Genomic DNA, 22,160 nt, shown 5'->3' on the forward strand with positions numbered 1-22,160 from the left:
GTCCCTCCATAACTATGTTTTCTCTGTCTCCCAATATAAATCTTCTTTGCTTCTTCTTCCCTACTAATATATTTTMTTTTCCGTTACTCTCCATGTTTTTAAGTGGGGCATACTTGAAAGTGGGGTTGTTCTGTAGTGCAGAGCTGAGCGAAKAAGCCCTATTATTTATCTTCTAGTCATGCAGAGCCCTCTGGRGCTTCTAGAGGGGCAGTGTGCGCTACTGAGATGCTCCTGCTAGTTTGCAAAGCTGAGGTATTCTCATAAAAAATCCTGCTAAAACTGTTTCATTACATCTCTTCCTTTTAAATGTTAACTTTCAATTTAAATTACATGCTGGAAACAATTGGAATAGTAACACTTMTATAATTAAGAAGTTATTAGAAAAATCACTAAAATCCTCCTTATGCATATTTATGTCATTTTATACTTTCATCTGTGTGTCTTAGGGCTCTAATGGCACTAGAAATGATATCYTGCCTTGCCTCTTGCCATAACTCCTGTTAGTATGCTGTAAGGTAGCATTAAGGAGATCATTAAGAGCATAGTCTCTTTATGTTCCCATAAGCTTTCCATTAATTTTCATTTAGGGGTCTAAAGTACAGTGAAGTTAATATTTACAACAAGATAATACATTACTAACAGATACGTGAAGCACATTTACTCTTCCTGGTTTATTAATATTGCTGCTATCTAGGCACAGAGGTGTTTTTCTAAGCTTATTTTTTTTKGGGGGGGTGGGGGAGGATGGTGATAAATATGGGCAAATGACAAGCATGCTCAGAGTSTTGCTGAAAACACTTGCATTTCCTGGAGCTCCTGGGCTGTCCAGTGCTGGGCCCACCCCGCTCCCGCGCATGCCCTGCGCGGAGTGTCAGAGTCAGTGTTACTGATGATTTATTTGGTTTTTAATGTTTCAATTTTAAACAGCTGTTTCTGTAAAAACTGTCTTGCAGACAAAATAATTGCATGTGTGTGCTATTATTATTATCATTGTTAGCCCCAGGCTGTCCATCATAGCCAGTGCTCTCAGTAAGGATGGGGACCCTGCTTAGATTCAGAAAGAGCAGAGAAAGGACATTAAGGGCAGGATTACTTGCAGCATCTAGTTTTCTTGTGCATGGGTTGGGGCCTGAGTGAACTTTTGCAGTAACATTAAATGTGGCGTTTTCATCAGGCCTGCAGGGTAGCTATTACAGAAGGTTTAAAATTTTTAAATTTATTTCTGGTTTGACTGGAAGTCCTTCAGGACCAAGCACTAACATTTGTATACTGTCTTGGCATGTCTCTGTGGAGCGCTGCTCCATTTGTGCCTAGGATCACTAAGAAACTGCATAATGAAAGGAAAAACAAATGGTGAATGGCTCTCAATTGCTGTTGTGTTGTGCTAACTGCGCTAAGGTATTTGTTTAAATGAAAGCTTTTAGCATAAATAGCTATGCATAGAGAAACCAATTAAAGTTTTGAGAGATCTACCTAAAACTTCTATTTGCTTCCACAACAACTTAAGGAATGAAATAATCACAATAGTCGGACAGGAGCCATATGCACTTTCTTATGTTAGAGTAAYAACAATCAACTTGTAGCACATTATTGCACTAGTGCTAAAATGTTTGTAAACTATCTAATAAGGATGTTTTGCAGTAAGTCTCTTGGATGCTGAAGAACTTGAGCAGCATTTAATTGAAAACTTAATCTTTAAAAACAGTCAGCTCTAGTTGTAACATTACAGAGATAAGTCTAATCAATAGCCTGCTCAATTGGTTCGGTTTATGAATATATGTAAGCTGGGTCTGGAAATAAACCTCTAAATGTCTCACATTTAAGTGGAGAGGATTTTTTCCCTATGGAAAAAAAAAATGCCTAAAACTGTTGCTTATCATTTTGTTACTGTTCAGACATGGCTTTGCAGGAATCAAGGTCCATGCTTTGCTTTTTTAAAAAAGCGTGTTGCAACAGAAAGTGTGATGCATAACTTTTTCTGTATTTGTTTATTAGAGCAACCCTAACTTAAGGCCAAATATGGCAAGTCATGATTAAAAGAATTTACTGCAATCCTGCTAGGTTTCCTGAAGGAATACAAAGAGGACAACAAACAACAACAACAAATCCTACAGGTAGATCCACCACAACTCATTACAACACAGGCAACTCATGTTAATTAATTTCAAAAACTTTAAATAATGACCAGGATAGTATCCACAGATTCCCGCTGCCATATACACATGCTTAAGGCTAAAATTTTAGATTAGAATCTCAGAATTTTAATCCTTGAATACTTACAGGACGTCCTTAAAGGAATGGATTTCTACTACTGCTTTCCAAAACAGAGAAAGAGAATTAGGAGAGAGGCTTAAGGGGAGATGGTTTAGTTCTGCTCCACTTGCATCTAGTTCTTCAGGCTTATATTTTCCATTTCTCCTGACTTTCTAGTTATGCCTGACATCATAGCGTAAGGCAGGTTTATGTAATTCTTGGATCTTGTTCCTAAGTAATTTCTTAGAAACAAGGATTTTTTTAATTGACTTTTCACAATCCTGTTAGGAAAATAAAATGAAGGCTGCTATTCTTCACCTGAAGATATATCGACCTAGTGGCATTTGCCTTCAGATTAAGAATATAAAGCAATAGGAGATTTGATTAAAACAAGATCTTTTTTCCTTGCAAATGTTACCACTGTCACATCCAGCTATGTTCCTGTTTGTATCGATAATGACCTTGGGTGCCTCTGTGGTATCTGAGTTGAAAGCAGAGGTGGCAGCTTGCTTTTTCCCCCTCCTTTAGTTTGTTTTCTTTTCCCTACAATAATATGGATAATTTGTGGAGTTTTTGGAGGAGTGAATCAGGACTGCTCAGAATTATAATAGGTGGTGTAGGGGGTGTACAGCAAGAGGTAGAAATAATACTTCCTTGCTAGAATGATATTTCCTTTGAAGGAAGGAAACAAAAAGTACTTAGATTTCTATATGTAGTCATGATGTTTCTGCTGAAACAACAGATTCTGAAATCAAGAGAGTCTTTTGAAATTAGAATTCTTTTTCTACCTGGATGCCTTAATTCAGGAAAGTGTCAATAGATAATGGAACTACAGCTGAGGCTGATATTTAAAAAAAAAATTAAAAAAAAGAAAAAGATTGCTTATTTTGGCAGAAATAGCTAATGCAATTCTAAAAATATATATTTTTTTGATTCAGAGATGGGGAAAAGGTAGTTCTGACTTTGATTATAGGGCTTGAGATTTATAGCTTGCTTGTTATTCACTCGCTAGGATGCTAATGTGATCCCAGAGCTGTATATTATCGGAATTTATGGGCAAATGGCAATGTAGCAACATGCTGAGTGGTTGGAAATTTCCATATCTGTTGTGTGTTGATGGAAGACTTCTTGTGGAAATGTGTTTCCTAATTTGGTTTGGCATCTTTGCTGTTAGCAGGTTCCTTGTGAGGCTGTGTGAAATAACTCCTGCTAGAAAATACAGCACGGTGAGATGATTGCAGCTGGGGGAACACAGAGGCTAGTATGTTCAGCCTTCTCTACGTGAGACTGAATCTAGGCAGCTGAGGGGGAAATCGGGTGTCCGTGAAGCAACGTCTGGCAGAAATTTTGGAAATCTGACCCTGTTGTTGATGCATGTTAGTTTTGATGCTTGGGTGCGCTGAGGCAGCATGTCCTTCTTGGAAGTAAAGGTAAATCCCATTCCTGTGAAGAAATTGTCTGGATTTGTGAACAAGGAGGTTATGATTAGCCTGTGTTAGATCTGAGCTGATGCCGTGAGTAGGCATTGAGCCATCTGGCCAGCCTGACAGCGTGGGGTCAGAGAGGAAGACTAAAGATAGTAGAAACAAAACACGTACAGTCCATCTTAGTTTTCCTTTTTGTATTTACATCACCTGCAATCCTGAAAACACTCTGCTACCAGCAGGTGATCAAAAAGCTAGAGCACTGCATGTCTGTTAATAAAAACTTTGGAGTCCCTCAGTAATTTTCATCTTTTCTCTCTTCCATGTTGAGTTGCAGTAGGGTCACTATTTATATCCAAGACTCCATGCTGATTTACACCCCAGGTAACTGAATCCAGTAAGGTTAAATAGTGAACTATATGCTTCCTAAATTACAGATACTTGCTTTCCTTGTGTTAGTTTGTTTTTTATTCATTACTTGATTGTACTTGCAGCACGTTCTTACTGTTTCGTGATTTATAATGGGTCCCTTTATTGAATTATTGAGTAAAACTTTTAAATAAAACATCAAAGAATTCTCTTCTACTATCAGTTCCCCTACAGCGTAAGATGTATCAACCCTTAGGACCATTTTCCTCATCAGAATACTAACTCTGCTAGGCTTGTTCTTAAATGTGCTCTGCACTAATATGTTCATCCACTGTAGGCTTGCTTTCTTCTGAAAGTGAAATGATTTGCCTCATAAATATGCATAATTAAATTGCTTTTAGGACAGGTATCTGTTTTATTCTTTCTGGCTACCTTACATGTGCAATATTTGTGTGTGCTCTGAATCCTATTTCAGAGGTGAGGAAAAACAAAGCACTTCTSAGAAGTGATTTGACTGCAGTTTCAGAAAGTCTGTCAGAGCTGAGAAGAAGGCAAAGCTTCACTTTCAACTCATGGTCTGACTAGAACAAACCTCTCCCTCGTTCTGCATTTCATTTAGTACTTTGAGCACTGCTTTCCTTGGACTAGAGAGTTACAGTAAATTCAGACTATATGAAATCGTGAATGGTGATTGCTTGTCAGTAATTCAGGTTGTGCAGAAATCAAAATTTGAGCTTAGGTCTCTCATAGTCATTCCTGTATGCTCTGCTTGCTAATGCCTTACCCAGGTTTGACTGCTTGTTTCAATGCATTAGAATGGGCTGTATGGTTCTGGTTACTGCTATGTAATAATTTTATCTCTTTGAGTTTCTTGGCACTTCCAAAGAACAAGTAAGTCTGGTACCTGCCTGGAGGGATTAGTGTTTAGTGTGCACATAACAAATCAGCAAGAAGGAGTCGAGCACTGTTCAGTTATTCCAGTACTCCTAGAAATAGTTTGTAGTGTAAGTATTATGCTTTAAGAATGGATGAGATGAGGCTACTGGGAACAGCATTCAATTTTTGAAAGTAAAATGTTAGCTTTGATTCACAGAAAATGAAACTTGGAACAACTTGGTGGTGTTTTTTTTTTTTTTTTTTTTTTGTTAATGCAATACCAAAAGGAATACATTAGTGATGCATATTTATGTTTTAATGTTTAATTTCTGTGGGCACTACTAAATATATATATAATATATATATATATTTCTGTCATCTGGTTATTTTTCTAAAGACTATAAAAGGCTTGCTAGGATAGCCATGCTGGAAACACTTCTGTTGTATGTTACGATTTGATATTTTCTATTCCCTCGAAAGGGAATAGCTATACAGGCAAAACAACTCATATTCATGATAATTTAAAAAAGGAGGGGACGGGAAGGAGTCACCATCTCACCTGAGTGTGTTAGTGTGTGTTGATGGTTTTTTTTTTTTTTTTTTTGTGGTGTGGTGGTGGTTTTTTTGTTTTGTTTTTTTTTTTTTTAATTTCCCCCTCCTTTCAGCTGAGCAAGGTTTCAGTAAGTCCTTGGACAAAATGGTGAAAGACAAGTCAGSCTAGGGCGTCTGAGGTGGTGTCTTTGCATCCTAGACTTAGGAAGTCCCTGAGCTACAGTTGAGTGGAAGCTGGGAGTGAGGCTGAGGACAGATGCCTAGCTGCTTGCCTCTTCATAGACTCCTCCCTGCCACAGGTCACTGATGGAAACAGGACCCAGGCTAAGCAGTATGACATGCAGCATGGCTGTCACTCAGCTCTAACGCACCCTCCAGGGTTTGGCATGGTCTTTAAGTGTCTGGGCAGCACAGGCCTTTTCTCAGTATTTGGGGCCATCGGTATGTTTTGTAGTTGCAGCTCTTGGAACTTGAGTAAAAGACTGATTTTTCTCCTCCCATTGAACAACAACAAAAACGATGTTATATAGTTAAAGCTGAAGATGTAGGCAGCGAGAGAGACTTTAGACCTTCCGACTTTGAGAAGAGCCTTTTAAATCCTACTACAACCTGCCTCCCTGACTGCTTCTTATGTCAAACCCAAACAATGGCGTTTCTTTGCCTTTTGATGTGAATTATTTCCTTTTCTGGCCCTCAAGGCTCTAGCAGTGTCTTTAAAAATTAGTTTTTTGTATATATCAGATGCTTGTGGCAATATTATGTCTCAAATATGCCATGTTAATTATTGAATCCTTAATATATGTAGCATAAAAATGCTACATATAATTTGCAACATTTCTGTGAGGCACACTCAAAAAAACTTYTTGTCTTGATTTGTCCAGCTGACTGTAAGTCTTTCTTGCCGTGACTGCTGTTATGTTATTAGGCAGCTCTTGGCTTTCTTTCAACAACTGTTTCTTCCGTGAGCTGTTTGTAATTCCCATATTGTACATCTATACCTCCTGTTTAATTTGCAAGAGTCATTCATTTCTGCCCTTAATTCCTGTTTGAACTGGTGCTGGGGACTGTGCTCAGATAGTTCTACAGGATGTGACACTGTGGGACCTTCTACTGGAACTTCAGTGTCTTCCATTACACTCCCAAGATTTTTTTTTAACTGTTACAGTTTAAATCGCTTACTGGGCTCTAGCACATTTTCCCCTCTGCTGTTTTTTAATACAAAAAACTAACTTGCATAAAAGTCAGATAGGGTTGTGGCTGGTTTTTTTTTTTTTTTTTTTGGGGGGGCCATGAGAGCTCTAAAGCTTTTCCTGGGTCCCTTTCTCCTGTTCTTACACAAATAATGCAGCTTTGTGTTCAATGGTGGCTCAGGAAATGCTGCTGTTATGGCGTTTGGTGCTATGATGCCGCTGTGCTGCCATATGCTGATAAAAGCTCYTTTTTTCTCCTACTCGTTTCATGCTGGTTGGTCTCCTCAGCCCTGTAAGGATTGCTGGTTTCGCAGTTTGGGCTCTCCAGTYAATACAAGAGAGAACTGTAGTGTCCTGTACAGGTACCTGAGATGCCAGTTTACTCATTGTGTTTTGTGGGCTATGGTCTGAAGACAGGAAAGGTAAATGTTCTTGGTGATAGCTGTGAGGTGATTTGAGCAAGCTTGTACTTTCTGTGCCCTAGAAAATAATCCAGGAGAGGTGACTGTTCTGTAATTAAGAGGGAGAAACCTCAAATGTTAACAGCTACTCCCTGACTCTCCTTTTYACTGTGAATATGCCATGCTTTAGTTTGGGCAGAGTGTTTAGGGGCTGTGCGTTATATCTTTAGATAGTGTTTAGATCTTTAGAAAAGTGTTCCTAAGGTATCTGTTCTTMCCTTCCATTTTTCCAGCTGCCTCACCTCCTGCCTTTCTGAATTTGGAGCCTAAAAAAGGGCTGTTTCTGTCCTGTATTCACAGAGGTGAAATAACTGTCCAGCAGGGAGCTCAGTGCTCAAACATTTCTCAAAGCAAACTAAAGAGGAGAATTTTTCCAACAATGCCCTTATTTCCCTACAATGTCTACCTGGGAGATGAGGGAGTGAAGAAGGGGAGAGCTTGTCAACCCCTGTCTTCTTCATTAGGTGTGGTAGAAGCTGGGGAGAGGACCCTGTCCTCTTGGCACCATCAGAAGGCAGAATACATCTGTGCACCAGAAGGAACATGAATGCAAATCCCAGAAGTCAAAATGGTAGGAAGCTGTAAACTGACCTAGATTTAATTTGCGTGAACAACAGCAAAACAAAAGCTCCTAGTTTTAAATTGTTTTGGGATTGAGATAACAGGGATGTTGCAAGTAAGACAGTGGGTGCCCTCTTCATGATAWTAATAGCTGGGTTCTGTAGCAGAGAAGGGAGATCAAAAGGGAAGAGCAGGAATTACAGCATTAGGAAGCAGGGCCTCTATTCCTGTGCTTTGCTGCAAYAGACTGCCCAGGAATGCTGTGCTATTTCCATCAGCAGAGGTTTTTAAAGAAAAGTTAAATAAGTATCTGTTGGTGTAGATTTGCTTTGCCTTATCTTATAAGGGAAAGATGGACAAAAATTACTTTTAATGGTTCTTTGAATTTATGTGAAAACCTTATATATAATTTTACCCTACCTTTGTGGGGAAAGTCCCCAGGTGAAGTGTATTTCTCTACCCTGCTATCAGTGATGTTCTGTGAGCTGTGGTTCTTTTAATCAGACACACGGGGTCAGACAGAGAAGTTCGGTTGCACTCCCTGAGGGATATAATGCTCCATTTTTCTCTGTACCACAATTGCAGCAAATTCTGTGATCGTTGTCCTGCAGAGAAGTGGTAATTAGGTAAAGAGAAAGCATGATAATATGATACAGTGATAAACGGTTTTTGAATGAATACAGATGCATTACTCSCAACTATTGAACCTATACTTTATGAAAATCATCATGCTTTTGGTGCCAGGAGTACTCTCCTAATCTTGTGCCATCTGTGCATCTGGCAGAATATTACTGGAAACTCATTTATACATCCATCCACTTGGGAGTGTATCTTTCCTATGAAAATAGCTATTTTTAGGTTGCATATCTTGTAATGTAAAATACTGCATTCCAAACAAACTATTGTTGATAGAATTATTTTTTGCTCCATTTTATTCCTTGGACTAGTGTTCTTATCCCAAAAYAATAAAATGCAGATGAACAGTATCTTCATGTTAACAAGATGCTAATCAATGTTTAACACTTCAAACTTCAGGAAAGATTTCAACAAGGTTTTCCTTAGCCAGTCAGGAGATGGTTTTTTTCCTCAAGTGGATGGTGAACAGGAGTATAACTGTGACAATTATTATGACAGTAGTGTTAAAGGAGAGGTCTGATATACCTTTATCAGTCCTCTTAGGCCATGATAGCTGAGATCATAATGAGCAGGTAGGATCACCACAAGAGAGATTATCCCGCTTCYGTCTATTAGAGATGATTCTGCATGTAGTAAGCTAGGACTTTTCAGCATGCGGAAGGCCCCTGAGGAAGGATTTTAGAGATATGTATACAAAAATTAATAGTTCTGAAACAGTGACTTCTGAATGTTTGGATGTGAGTAAATATTTTTGACATAGCTTACAAAGAAAGAGTCCATCAAAGGCTATTCTTAATGCTGACACAGAATTAAAGTCCTCTTTTGGGAGATTTTTATGCTGAAGGTGAAGACRATATCAGTCTATCCTTGCCATATTCTCGTGCTCTTTTCCTTCCCAAGCATCTGCTGGATAATGCTAGAGAGACCTTTGGCTTGGCCTGTCCTAGTGCAGCCACTCTTGATTTGTGAATATAACTATGCAGGTATGTGCTATGCTCAATAATGTCTAGGTCTTCATTTCTTTCTTTTACTTGCATTGTTATTAACTTTTATATACAGGGATTTTGTGCAAAGTAATACAAGGACTTGGGTATATTGCAAAATAGAACTACTTGTGCAGAATATAGTTATCTTTCTGGTAGCTCCTGTTGAGTACCACATAAAGTAAAAAGTAGACTCTTCTGCATGACTGATCAGTGAATTGAAAGCAGATGTCTGCATAAGTGAATGTGGGTTTCCCTACTGGGAAGTGTAATAAATGTTTCCTTGCAGTCAGAAAGTTTGCCATCTTCACCATCTCTAGCTTATAGTAAAGGGTTCTCCAAGTGATGGAAACTATGGTAGAGAGAGAGCCTTCAACTCTGTATTCAAGAGAAGTTTAGAAAGAGTGTAATCCTTTGCAGAAGATCCTTACAGGATTATTTCCAATGTGCAGGGATCATCAGTTAGTTAAAATGGAAATAACTGTAGGACTGTAATTATTGCAGAGGAATGGTGTTAGAAATCATCTCTCTGGGTTGCTGTGAATGTGGTCAGGCACCATCTCAACCCGCTAATAGAGAGCGACTCAGGACTCCTGTGGTCTCGTGCCTCTCTGGAGTGAGAGCAGAGAGATGGGATCAATGTGACGGGAGAGGAGGGAAGGCAGTTTATGGATAGTTTCTAACCAACTCTGGGGTTGGAGGTTTAGTATCTTAATAGCAGGATGTAGTTAATTCTTTAAACTAACAGCATGCTTAGTTGTGAAAGTGGAGATTTATATCTTCATTTTTGGGGGGAAAGTAAAGCTCCTTTTTTACAACAGGAAATTCTGCAATTAAGGACAGTCCACTGCTAGGAAGCTAGGAAAGAGTCTTTACTTTTGCATCTCCTACCTCCCAGCTCCTTAAGGATTAAAAGAAAAAATCAAAAACTGAAACAGTTTAATGCACTAGAATCTGAAGAATAAAAAGTAATMATTTCAAACTACTAAATGAATATTGTTCAGCCCTTTTCTGTCCTCCTCCCAAAGCTCAATTATGGTAAATGAGCAAAAAGCCACAGGTGCCTCTCACTTCCTTCAGTTGTCAGCCATTCGCATGGCTCATTTCACATGCTGGCAAGCTTGGTGGATGAAAGGTATGTGTCATCTGCTAATTTATGGCTGACAATTCTCTATTATCATTGTAATCCCTCTRTTGTCAAAGAATAACAATTCCTAGGGTAGGTTCAACAGAATACTACAAATAATTTGTCTAAATTTTCTGATAATAAGAACAGGCTTTAAGGAATGGGAGAAAGCTTACAGTAATTGTTTGCAGGTGCTAAGTCAAGAACATTATGGAAATATATATGTGTAACACTATTAAACCTGAATCTCATAGTAAGAGATGGATAATGGTAGAGAAGCCTACCCATTTTGCAGCTAAGAAATTAATTTCTTAGACTTCCATCATTCAAGGAAATCATATTCCAATCACTGTTCAAGTGACACGAGTTCTCATACTTACAGTAATCTCCTGTATTGACAGTACATCAAAACTAGTTCCCTAAAGAATAAAGCTAATTTTCTAACCCAGTCAACCCTTCCTTTGAAGTCTGGATTGGGATAGTGATGGAAAAGTTTCTGCAAAGGTTGAAGTACCGAGCCTTAAAGCATTCTTTATTCTTCCAGTATAATGATGGCAAATCTATCCTCTCTCATTTCAGCCTTTTGAATAAGTTTCTAAAGCAGAAATACGCAAAGTTTCACCTTTCCGTGCTTAACTCTTTCAATTCCTTTCTCTTCTAGATCTTGTCCAACTGCTGTTAATCTTTCATGTCATCTGATTTCAAGATTTTAACTAATCTGCTAATAGTTTCTCCTTCATAGGGCTTCTCACTCTCAGAAGTACATTTGTTTTGCATACGTAATAGGCTTTTGTTGAAGCTGCTTAATGAATTACAGCCAGTGTTTGAAGATGGCAGGAATGCAGGGCTGGACTGTCCCTGCAATGCCAGAAAGCTGGCAGAAGGTCTCTCTCGCCCCTGGAGGGCGATACTGCTTGGAGGGCAGCATTATTATATTATATTATATTATATTATTATATATTTCCTCTATGCAGGAAGTTTCCCCCTGGCCTGCTGGTGTGCTGTGGGGCAGCTTGTGCTTGCCAGGCCTTAAAGCCATCTGCAATGGCTGCACACCAGCCTCCCGGAGAGCACTTTCTGCCCAGCTCATGAAGGACGGTGAGAGAAGGTGATGCCTTTGGGAATCTCTGCGTTACCTCTGCTGAACTGGCAGTATGTAAAAGCCTGTCTTCCTCTTCCAGAGTAGAAGCTGCTGTTACCGCCATCACTGGTGACCCCTCTCCACACTGTCTCACTTTCCTGTTTTCATGTCCCATTCCAAGTGTTCCTAATTAAATGTTGCTACTGTGACTTGCGCCAGGTTTGGGTGGGTACGTAACAACTAGCAAAATTTCTAGGTGGGAGTTCAGATGTGGGTGGCTGTTGTGTCAACTTTAGTCATTGTACCTTTAAGATCCGCACCACAGTACAGAAACTCTGCCTGGAGTTTCTATTAGCTCTGTTTAACTGGGTAGTGTCGCTTCGATGGAGAAACCAAGGAGAAAGTTGAGCAGAGAAGAAAAATAGTAGTGACTTTAATAACTTTTTTTTTTTTTTTTAAGGAATTGAAATGGATTCACTTCATTAGCAGGCTGGAATGTACCTGCTGTTGCTCTGCTGCAAAGTCTATAAGACTCTGAAAGYTTGGAGGTCCCACAGATTAAACGAACTCTCAGTTTGTCCTCACTGTGATGTTCTCTGAAGCTCTGTGAAGTTTRGGATAGGCTAATACAAATAACTATTTGGGGGCATTGTGCTGAAGTACACTTCACTACATATGGTAGCAGTATCAGTTGTCTTTGGCTTGGTGTGCCCRTTGGTTTCATTGATGGACACCTCCGAAATGCAAAAGAAAAACTCCGCCAGTGTCACAAATTGCTGGGTTCCTGGGTAAGAAAAAGTTAATTTCTGTAAGTTCCAGTTTAAGCAATAGGCTGAAAGGCAAAAGACTGCCAAGTTAAATGAATTAACTCAGTTGTAATAAGAGGCCAAAGACACTAGCTTATCGCCTTTTTACAGTAGCTATGTTTATTGACTTGTACTAGCCTTAGTTATAGAAAATCTATATGTTGACTCAATCTTAYTTCCATCTTTTGCATATGCATCTCTAAGTTGGAAAATCAAAGATAARTGAGACCTGTAAATGATTCAGGAAAGTGTTAGGTATTTAAATGAGTGACAAAAATTATTGATGGTACTCMATTACTATCTTCAGAATTAGTGAAAATTATGCTTGTGCTTGAGGAATGTTATTGGAAACACTTGTAGCTCAGAGATGAGCATGTTTTCGGACAGCTGGAGGAGAAAAACAAGCCCACAACATGCAGATGCCTATGCTATATGGGAAGAACAGGACAGAGTCCGTCTTGGACAAGGTACTGCCTGCTTCTGTGGGATTAAACTGCCTAATCAGCGCCCAGAAGTTCTGCACCTGATACTTCTTTCTGCTTATGCCGAACATAAAACGTTTGGATAATTACCTGGGCTGCAGAGCTGTGTCAAGGTAACAGCTCCCTAATACTCTTTGCAGGGGGTGAAATATTAGTGCATCTATCTTTGGTCAAGGGTGTTTCAAGTTATGCTAAACTGTAAGTAAGGTGAGAGACGATGGGAGATGGGGACTATAGCTCTGAATTGTGCACTCCAACTGCTGATGTTTGCAGCTGTGGTGCCTTCTGCCATAATAAAACTCCCTCTAGGAGAAAGAGGGCTTCAGATAAGATAACGAGAGACAGAAATAAATAACGTTGGGGAAGATAAGTGTGGAAAAAGGACAAGGAAGATGGTGAGACAATTGCTCATCTGAGCATCTGCATCTCAGTTCAACAACAGGTCTTTCTTGTTTTGGGGCTWGCAGGGATTTTTGTAAGAACAGTAAGCTCCAAGCTACAGCAGTGTTTCAGACCTCATTACTATCCTGGGGACAAGGCAGGAGACATTTATTTATTTATTTTTACTCCACTGGCAAACAAAACAAGGATTCTTTTATCATCCTGTACAGGGTAGCATAAGGAGGCTTTGCTTGCCCCAAGTTTTGGATGGTCGTTAGTATATTGCAGAGCTGGCAAAATCCTGGCAGATCTTTCTGATATGTCAGTCTGAGTGCTTCTGACTGCTAAAATTAAAGGCTGGCACGTTGCTCCAGCTCTGCTGAATGTTAGCAAAGTGAATGGACTTCACGTGCCTAATCTGGTGTTTTCACACTGCACTGACTGCTGGAAATAGGAACAGGGGAAAAAYTCACAGAAGGTTCAGACAAGGAGAGCGCAATTGCTTTCCAGTAATAGTCTGACAGTAACCACAATTTAAAAGTCAAATAAGTATATGGCCCCTGAATGAGCAGGAGTGCTGCTAAAGTGTAGCTGTTTATGAGAGAAATGATTCAAATGGCATTTTGGAGTTTCTTGTTGAATGTCACGGTGATTTCCATAACTGGTATTCCTGCTTTAAACACAGAAAGGGGAGAGGAAGGATACCGCTAAATCTGAAAATATAAACCTGGTGCTTAAACTGGTGTCTTTTCCTCTTTTGTCTAGTCAGGGGCTAAAGTAAGAGCATCACTCGCAGCAGTTTGTTCCTCGGTGATTCCYGCCCAACTGTGTTGCAGCCTTTTGGTGAGGTGCGGGTGGCTGGAGGGGCTGGTGCATGTGCACAGGGAGACAGGTCACCTTGCTCTGTGCTGGCTCTTCATGGCTTGTGGCAGGAAAGTTGCAGAGGTCAGAAATGGAGGTGAAAATAATCGAGAAATCAGGAGGAGTTTTCCACGCAGCAAAATTTCTTCATGATGCCTTTCAGGATTTTGGAGACCCTCAAAGGAGTGTTGACGTCGTTTTGACCTGATAACCCATTTGCAACAACAGAAGATTCAAATATGCAGATTTATCTCATTCATACATTATTACACCTAGCAAATAAATCCAGGAGAGCCTGGAGGGCCTGTCCGGGTTGCACATGTCTGTGTGCGTGTGTCTGCACTGCTCAGCTTTTGGGCAGCTCGGCCTCTCCTGTGCTGTTAGGCTGTGCTGTTAGCCGTGCTGCTGACCTAGTAGCTGAACCCAAGCGTAGCTGACGCGGCAGCATGGAAAGCAGGAGAGAGCAGGGAGAGGCTGGCTTTCCTGAAGGGAGAAGGGCAGAGCAGTGCCTCGCTTTGATCAGAAAGGCATGAGACGCTGCCTGCTGCTGGGAGGGTTGAGTGCCAGATGTTGTCAGACGCGCGGTGTGCATCTGTGCCGGGCACCCCGGGGAAGGGGACACCGAACGGGTGTAACTGCTACCGCGCCGCTGCTCAAGTGCTGGGCACGGTTTGTGCCGCCTGAAGATCTGCCCGAGTTCATTATGGTGGAGGGATGTCTAGGGTTTCATTTTCTATGGTGCTTTGACCATTCCCATCTCCTTTTCCCCTTAGGAGACGGTCAAAACAAAGCCCATTTTAAAAGAAATGAATGTAGAAAATGTGAAACGTAAGGATCTTTTACAAAGTGTCTTTTACAGTGCTGTGGACATGAAACAGGGCAGTGGAAGATAAGCCATTATGTATGTTGAGGAAGCCTAAGAATAAAGATTATAGGCAAACAGTCTACCTTTCTTTACAGGGCCTTGATTTACATCCCTGAAATCTCAAATTTAGCTATTACAATGAAGTCCTGTTGCAGACAGAGCTGACTTTTTATCACCACTTAAAATCTAATTAATCCGTATTGAAGCACAAAGATTTCTGTTGTGTTTTAGGGTGAGGGGTCATAGAGCCTTCTTTGTTCATCCTCAGGCTTGTAATCATCAGGCATTGGGATATAATTTTACCAAGCAAATTGGAAGGTAGCAGATCAAATCCTTATCGGAAAGCCTAACTCATGGTTTAGCGAAGTCCTCCGTCCTTTATGTGAAACACTATATTCACGAAGAACAAAACAGTGTTTCAGAGCATACAAAGGGTTAATCGCCCAGGCTTATATTTGGGGCACCAGAGAAGTCAAAATCATCATAGCTCTCACAACACCAAAGGTAGCGGTGGTTGCGGAGCGGCTGGGGCGACGCTCCCGACTCCGCTCTTGCCATGGCTCTGGTCTGTCGGCCCATGGTGCAGCTGAGTGGCATGGTGTTCTCGCTGCTGGGATGGGTGCTCTCCTGCCTCACTACCTACTTACCTCAGTGGAAAAATCTGAACTTGGAACTGAATGAACTGGAGATCTGGACCATGGGACTCTGGCAAGCTTGTGTTGTGCAGGAGGAAGGGGGGATGCAGTGCAAGGACTTTGATTCTTTCCTAGCTTTGCCTCCAGAGCTGAGGATTTCTAGGATTTTGATGTTCGTTTCCAATGGACTGGGGCTTCTGGGGCTCTTGTTCTCAGGATTTGGGTTGGACTGTTTGAAAATTGGTGAAAGACAACAGGAGCTAAAGAAACGGATGTTGCTGCTTGGCGGAATGCTCTTCTGGATGTCGGGGATCACAGCTATTGTCCCAGTTTCTTGGGTGGCCCACTCCACAGTTCAGGAGTTTTGGGATGAGAGTATACCAGACATTGTCCCCAGGTGGGATTTTGGGGAGGCGTTATTCATTGGCTGGCTTGCTGGGTTTTGTCTTATATTGGGAGGATTCCTACTTAACTGTACACTCTGTTCAACCGAAGTCCTTCCATCTTCAGTCCATCTTGCTGTAGCAGAACTACAAGATCAGTGTCAACACTTGGAAACTGAAAGCAGGCCTGAAAACTGAAGATTTTAAGTAGTACGGACAGACTGCCCTCTCTTTCAAACACTACTGCAAGCCAGATGCTTGTTCCACTGGTAATTCAAAGGACTCTTTGTTATCTAGCTGATTTGCTAAATTTGTCTCCTTTTTTTCCCCCCCCAACTGGTATTTGAAAGCAGTGTTTTTTCACCTACGGAACTATTTAAAAATTTGCTTCACCGCAAGATGCTGGAGTTTTCATGGTTTATGCAGAAACAATGCTTTTACCTTCTCAACTATACTGTAAAAGTCTAGAAATGACTAAGCATGTTCTCTTGCATCTTGGCTTTTAACTATAGTTATGCTTCCTTTTCATCTAAAACCAAGTGAATGAGCCTCAGAGTTTGACTCCCTGTCAGTTTTCTACCTGCCTAATGCAGGGACACGCGAGCTTGGGAGTTTTCACATGCCCAACAGCCTGTGCCAGTTACGTGGCCTCAAGTAGCGCACTCTGGTCTTGGAAACAGTTGGGTTGCCTAAGAAGACTGAAATGCTAGTGAGATGTGCACTAAGCTTCTTATGGTGGGAGTACCATCGAGGGTGATTTCTTGTGTGCAGCAAGCTGTTTTTCTAACCCAGCACCCCAAASAGCACATCTGAGTTATTTGAGGTGCTGTGGCACCCATGTGCTTTGGGCACCCGAAAGGAAGGCTGAGAGACAGCTCTTGAACACATTTAGAAGATCTTGGTCCAACAGAACAACTGAGTCTTATGTGTCATCTAAAAGGATCAGTGTTGTTCTGAAATGTAAACTTTCTGACTTTAAGTGAATGATGTTACTTAGCTAGCCGTAGCAGAGCCAGCGTCATTCATTTCCTGCTGCAAGTCAATGTGCTGTTTGAACTYTCCATACATGCAACTGCTACCATATATTTATAGCATGCAGTATGAGATGTTACAGCTAGCAGAACTGTTGTAAGGTTTTATGCAGACTGATGGAAAGAAAAAAAAAARWRTAKWGTGTATATATATATTTATCTACATATAGACTCTGTGGGCGAGGCTCWGGCCACCCCCTGCAGATCCTGGGGCACTGCGCTGCTTCCGTGGCCCCCAGCRCCGCACATGGATCCAGGTACCGTGTCCAGGTGTTTTGCAAACGCTGATGGAGAGGAGCGTGTCATGCCGTATTGCGCACTGTTTTAACCTTGCTTATGTTCAGTAATGACAAAGAGCTGAGTTGAATCTGGTCTGCAGAAACCAGCAGTTTTGCCCTTCTATGACTGCKGAAAAAKGAGCTCAGTGCACAGAGGCAGGGCRCAGGTAGCGGGATTAGCCGTGGCTGTGGTTGGGTAGATTTTAACTGGTGTTTGCAACTCTTTGCCAGACTGGAAAAATCTCAATTTAGATTTAAATGAACTGGAGACCTGGACCATGGAACTCTGGCAACCCTGTATAGTGCAAGATGGAGGAGGCACACAGTGTAAAGATTTTGCTTCTTTCTTAGATTTGCCAGTAGAATTCAAGATTTCCAGGATTTTAGTGTCTATATCAAATGGACTAGGACTTGTGAGCCCTGTGATCTCTAGTTTTGGTTTGGACTGCCTAAAGATGGAAGATACAGAGCAGAAATTATAGAAACAGCTGTTACTACTTGGAGGAGGACTCCTATGGATGGCTGGAGTTCTGGCCTTGGTCCCAGTTTCCTGGGTTGCCCATGTCATCATCCAGGAATTTGGGGATGAAGATATCCCAGAGATCGTGCCCAGATGGGAAATTGGGGTTGCGATGTTCAGTGGTTGGTTTGGCRGATTTTTGCTCATTCTAGGAGCATTCCTCCTCCTCCTCCTCTCCAGTGCCTGCTCATGCACTGCCTACCCCTTACTTGCGGTGATGGATGCACAGGATCCCTGGCAACACCTTGAACTGGAAAATAGAAGACTTTAAAAAGGGKAGATATCTGTTTTTCAGATTTTATTCTTGCATTACAACAAGGAAGGGTCTGCTGAACAAACCAATTGTTGTTTACAAGATATTGGGGGGATATTTTTCTTACTGTGTACATCCATTAATAATTTTTCTTTTAATAACTGAATAACTTTATTTAATCAGATCTGTATAAGCTCATCAGTTAGTTAATTTTAAGTAATAAGTTCCCATGCTTTCATCCCAAAGCTGATCAACTGCTTCTTTAGGACAGATGAGTGTAAATGTTGGATCTCTGGGGCTGCATGGAGGCTTAACTGACTGTTTCAGGGCAGAACTCCTGCTGACTTAGAGGGTCTGCTTTGATGTCTTGCTGAAAACAGCAACATGAGACTAAGTCTTTGGACCGTTTGTTGTGCCAGCTCAACAGGAACCACAAAGAGCAAAGRGAGTGGAATCTGAAATGACATTCCCCAGCCCTTTACCATTTATGTTAGTGCAAACTAAACCTTCTCAGACAATGTCACGTAATAGGAGATTCCCTTTTGTCTGTGGGGGAGTAAGAATATACAGCTGAGCCTAACGTTCCCCCCTAAAGCTGGGTCCCACTGTTTCCAAATACGATGCTGTCCTGTGGGGAGCTGACCATGCTCAGAGCCCTGGCTGTTTTTATTTAATGAATGTAAAGAACTAACTACAATATATGAATTACCTTTCTTTTATAACTTAGAGTACTCTGAGACTTGGCAGTGATCGATGTGAACTTTCTATAAATTGCAATGACTTTATGCTGACAAAGTTGTAGCAACCATCTGTTTCTACAAAGAACATATAAAGACATAAGAGCAGCAATAAAAGAATGAAATAAAACATGAGTCTGGGAAGGAGCTTTGTTTTTTTAAAAAATGTATTTTCCAATCACTGAAACACATGGAAAAGTGCAGAGACAAGTTAATCTATGTGATGTATTTGCATACTCTTACAGACAAAATTAGAACAGAAACACATTCAGAATATAACCTGATTAAATATTTAGTTCAGTCCTGAGCATTTGATATTTAATACAATATAAACATAGCACTAGTAAAAAAGRATCTTAAAATTATTTGATTTGTATCCTATTAAGATTTCTGCTAAAATTTGCTCATTTGGCTAAGTAAGTATTCTTGTACCAGTAATATTTAGATTTTGATACATGCAACTGCAGAGATGTTGGTACCTGGAAACAGAACTAATTAAGTTCATTAGAGCCTGCTATGCATAGCAAGTTCTACTAAAGAGTAATATTTCTAAGCTTAAGCTGACAGGGGTTTATCCATGTGCATTTTAATTTATTCTATTGGGTGTTTCAAGTGTGAATAATTTGAATTCATAAAAAAAAAAAAAAAAAACAAGCCCAGAACTGTCTAAAAGCTGTCTGGAAGGCATGTTCAGGACTACTAATTTGGGAAGTGAGGAGCCTCAATACATTTAAGTCTCTCATTTTTAAATGAGAGTTTTGCATGCTAAAACCAGCAATACTTCAATTCTGGCTTCACCCTATACTTATCAGGTGATAATACTTTTTTGAAAGTTATTCAACTTCTGTAAGGGAAAGGCAGCTAATCTGGCAAAAATKTAGAGAGCTCTAAATATTTTCCACAAATAGTATACTTAATGTCAAATATTTTTATGGCCAGAACTGAACTATCTTAAACAGAACATAAATAAGACTGTAAATAAATAAAAGAAAAATCATAAAAGTACACCTCTAAACATCATTCTACAAACATTTTATATAATCAAATTAAGGAGCTGAAACAGTCAACCTTCATTTTACCTCTACATTAAATAATTCCAGATTTTTTTTTTTTTAATTTGACCTTTCAAACATGAATGCATCTTAAACCCAAGAAGCCAAAAACAAAAGGGGCATTTATAAGGGATATTCAGSCAGCCACCTTGCCCCAGCTAGTGTAGCGTTTGACTGTGTGTGTGCAGGACGGGTGGTGGTTGTGCCTGGGAGGCTCCTTGGGCGCAGAGCTGTCACCCGGGGGCAGCTGCTGCGGGAGCAGAGCCTCTTCCTCCTGCACTTTCACACAAGGGAATCGCAGCCTTTTGGAAGATGAAGCCCAGGGGCTGCCGGCTTGCTGCTTGGGGAAGACAGTTTCACCAGTGAATTAAATACAGCCGAGTGCAACAGAATGATTTTCTACTTACCAGGTTAGGTGCAGGGTCTAGCTACTTACACAGTACACACAGATAACCCTAGTTGCTTTACCAGGGCAGGGCTTTTTAAACATCTGGTGCTACATGTAAGTTTCTGGACTTCCAGCAAAGTGAATCCAAGCTGATGAGTCTTCCTAGCAGGTTGGCTCAGGTAAGACAAATCAGAGACTTGCTATTCACTTTTAAATTATGCCTGTGCAGCCTGATCTGCCCACAGGGCCATACTATATATTTTTAAAAATGGTATTTATTCTATTGAAATAAGTTAAGCCTCTCTCATTAGGAACTTTTTCTTTTCCAGAAAGGGTTTACAATGCCACCAAGACTTCTGATATCTGAGTGAGTATGTGACAGAATTAAAGAGTTTCCTTCTGGTACAAATACTTTAACAAAAACATCCCCATATGCAAAATTTTTACATTTTCCTAGTAGCAGACAACCTCCAGGACAAAAAAACCTACACTTAAAAATAAGATTTTTCCTCTCTACTGCAGTGGGTATAACTATTCTGATTTCAGCATTGGTGGTAAAAGCTTCCAGTTCAGAAAGCAGCTGCCCTTTTGGTAGTCTCATCAAAACTTTAGGGTTACTTGTCTGCCTTGCCTTCCCACTCTCCAGCAGATGCAAGAAACCTTTTAGTGCAGGTCAAAGTACTGTACATTCACCAAACTCTCTTCCTACAAAGAATTAACACACACACACAAAAAAAAAAAAAAACAGAATAAACTTGTGTTTCAGAAACAAAATTCCAATGTRGGTTTTGAATCTAATTAGCAGCTCTTGTGAGGCAGCCTTGATGTTTTGGAAAGGAGCTTGCACTTATGGTTAGCTTCAACTTATAAAAGTCACACTCTTGTACAAAAAATATTGCATGGCATAACAGCCATCTTCACAGTCTGCTCACATGAAAATAGTGAAAAGATAAACAATCTTCTGTTGAACGTAGTATTTCTCAACACAGTGCGGTTCAACAGGATACATGCCTAGTACTGCGCCTTTGTTCCTCTGTTCCAACTTTACAAAAGAAAAGCATACATGCAATACATACAAACTGTACAAAGTCAGCAACAGTATACCAAGATTAACCTACTTTGGTTTTCTGGGTGGTGGATTTTGCCTTTTTTCTTTTTTTTTCTTTTTTTTTTTTTTAATATAGAAGAAATCAACTTACTGTATTTTACAAATAAACATAGCAATGGTGAATGTAAAATAGAAGATCTTTAAAAGCAGGTCACTAGAACTACAAAGTTCATCTAAAAGAAAGGATGAGCAAGTAGAAAACCACTTCAATGAAAATGCATGATTTACACGTCATCAGCTGGAAGGGCTGGTATGCTGATCTTTGCTCTTGTGAAGTATGCTATCTTCTCCCTAAATGCAGGAAAGAAAACAACTTAGTATTTATCACTCCAGTGTCATCCACTGTTGAGCCCCTGATGTTAGAGCACAGCTGTTTACAATATGAGTTTGGAAAACCCACAGTGAGTTTAGTTACAGCAGAGGTGGCTGCAAGAGCAGCTCAGAGGAGATGCTCTTCTCAAGGGCTTCCTCACGCTTAGTCCTTGAGGCCAAAGCCCRGGAGGAAGCGCAGCTCAGAGCCCGGGGCAGCCTTGGCGGCGGTAGCCCCTTGTCCGGTTTGTCTGGACAAACCGTGTTATCCCTGGCATGGCTCGAGGTCCAGTCAGGAGCAGCACCTCAACGCAAAMACAGCTGTGCACACTCAGTTCATCYGCTAACTGGGCGGGGATCAGAAGAGAGAGTAGATTTTTACACCAGTCGGCCTGGGGGGCAGCAATGATGGCTTGAGCACTGTTACCGCCACAGCTGTGAGGAGTGCATCCCCAGATTGCTTGCTCAAAATTCATACAAAGGAATCCAGAAATCAAACTTTAAAAAATTGTGTTAAATCTATCTGGAAGAGCAAGCCTTGTTTTTTTTTTTTTTTTTT

The 22,160-nt window shown here is 40.6% G+C and overlaps 3 protein-coding genes across 3 annotated transcripts in view; 2 read left to right on the forward strand and 1 right to left on the reverse strand.

Moving 5' to 3' along the window:
* Positions 1-15,463: 15,463 nt before the first annotated feature.
* On the forward strand, positions 15,464-16,123 carry LOC112942666 (claudin-22-like). Its single transcript, XM_026033644.1, has one exon. It carries the CDS (start codon positions 15,464-15,466, stop codon positions 16,121-16,123), a length of 660 nt encoding a protein of 219 aa, XP_025889429.1.
* Positions 16,124-17,203: 1,080 nt separating this feature from the next.
* On the forward strand, positions 17,204-18,025 carry LOC112942667 (claudin-22-like). Its single transcript, XM_026033645.1, is given in 2 exon segments — positions 17,204-17,213; positions 17,382-18,025. Coding segments are annotated over 2 exon segments (654 nt in total).
* Positions 18,026-21,424: 3,399 nt separating this feature from the next.
* The window catches only part of WWC2 (WW and C2 domain containing 2), an 88,170-nt gene continuing 87,434 nt past the window's right edge, over positions 21,425-22,160 (reverse strand). The window contains exon 23 of the mRNA XM_026033543.1: positions 21,425-21,583. Within this exon, the coding sequence (XP_025889328.1) occupies positions 21,517-21,583 (67 nt within the window). The 3' untranslated portion in view covers positions 21,425-21,516. The remainder of the gene's footprint in view (positions 21,584-22,160) is intronic.

The sequence above is a fragment of the Nothoprocta perdicaria genome, unplaced genomic scaffold, assembly GCF_003342845.1.
Source record: "Nothoprocta perdicaria isolate Ctin4 unplaced genomic scaffold, notPer1 scaffold_13, whole genome shotgun sequence".
In the NCBI taxonomy this organism is placed as follows: Eukaryota; Metazoa; Chordata; class Aves; order Tinamiformes; family Tinamidae; genus Nothoprocta; species Nothoprocta perdicaria.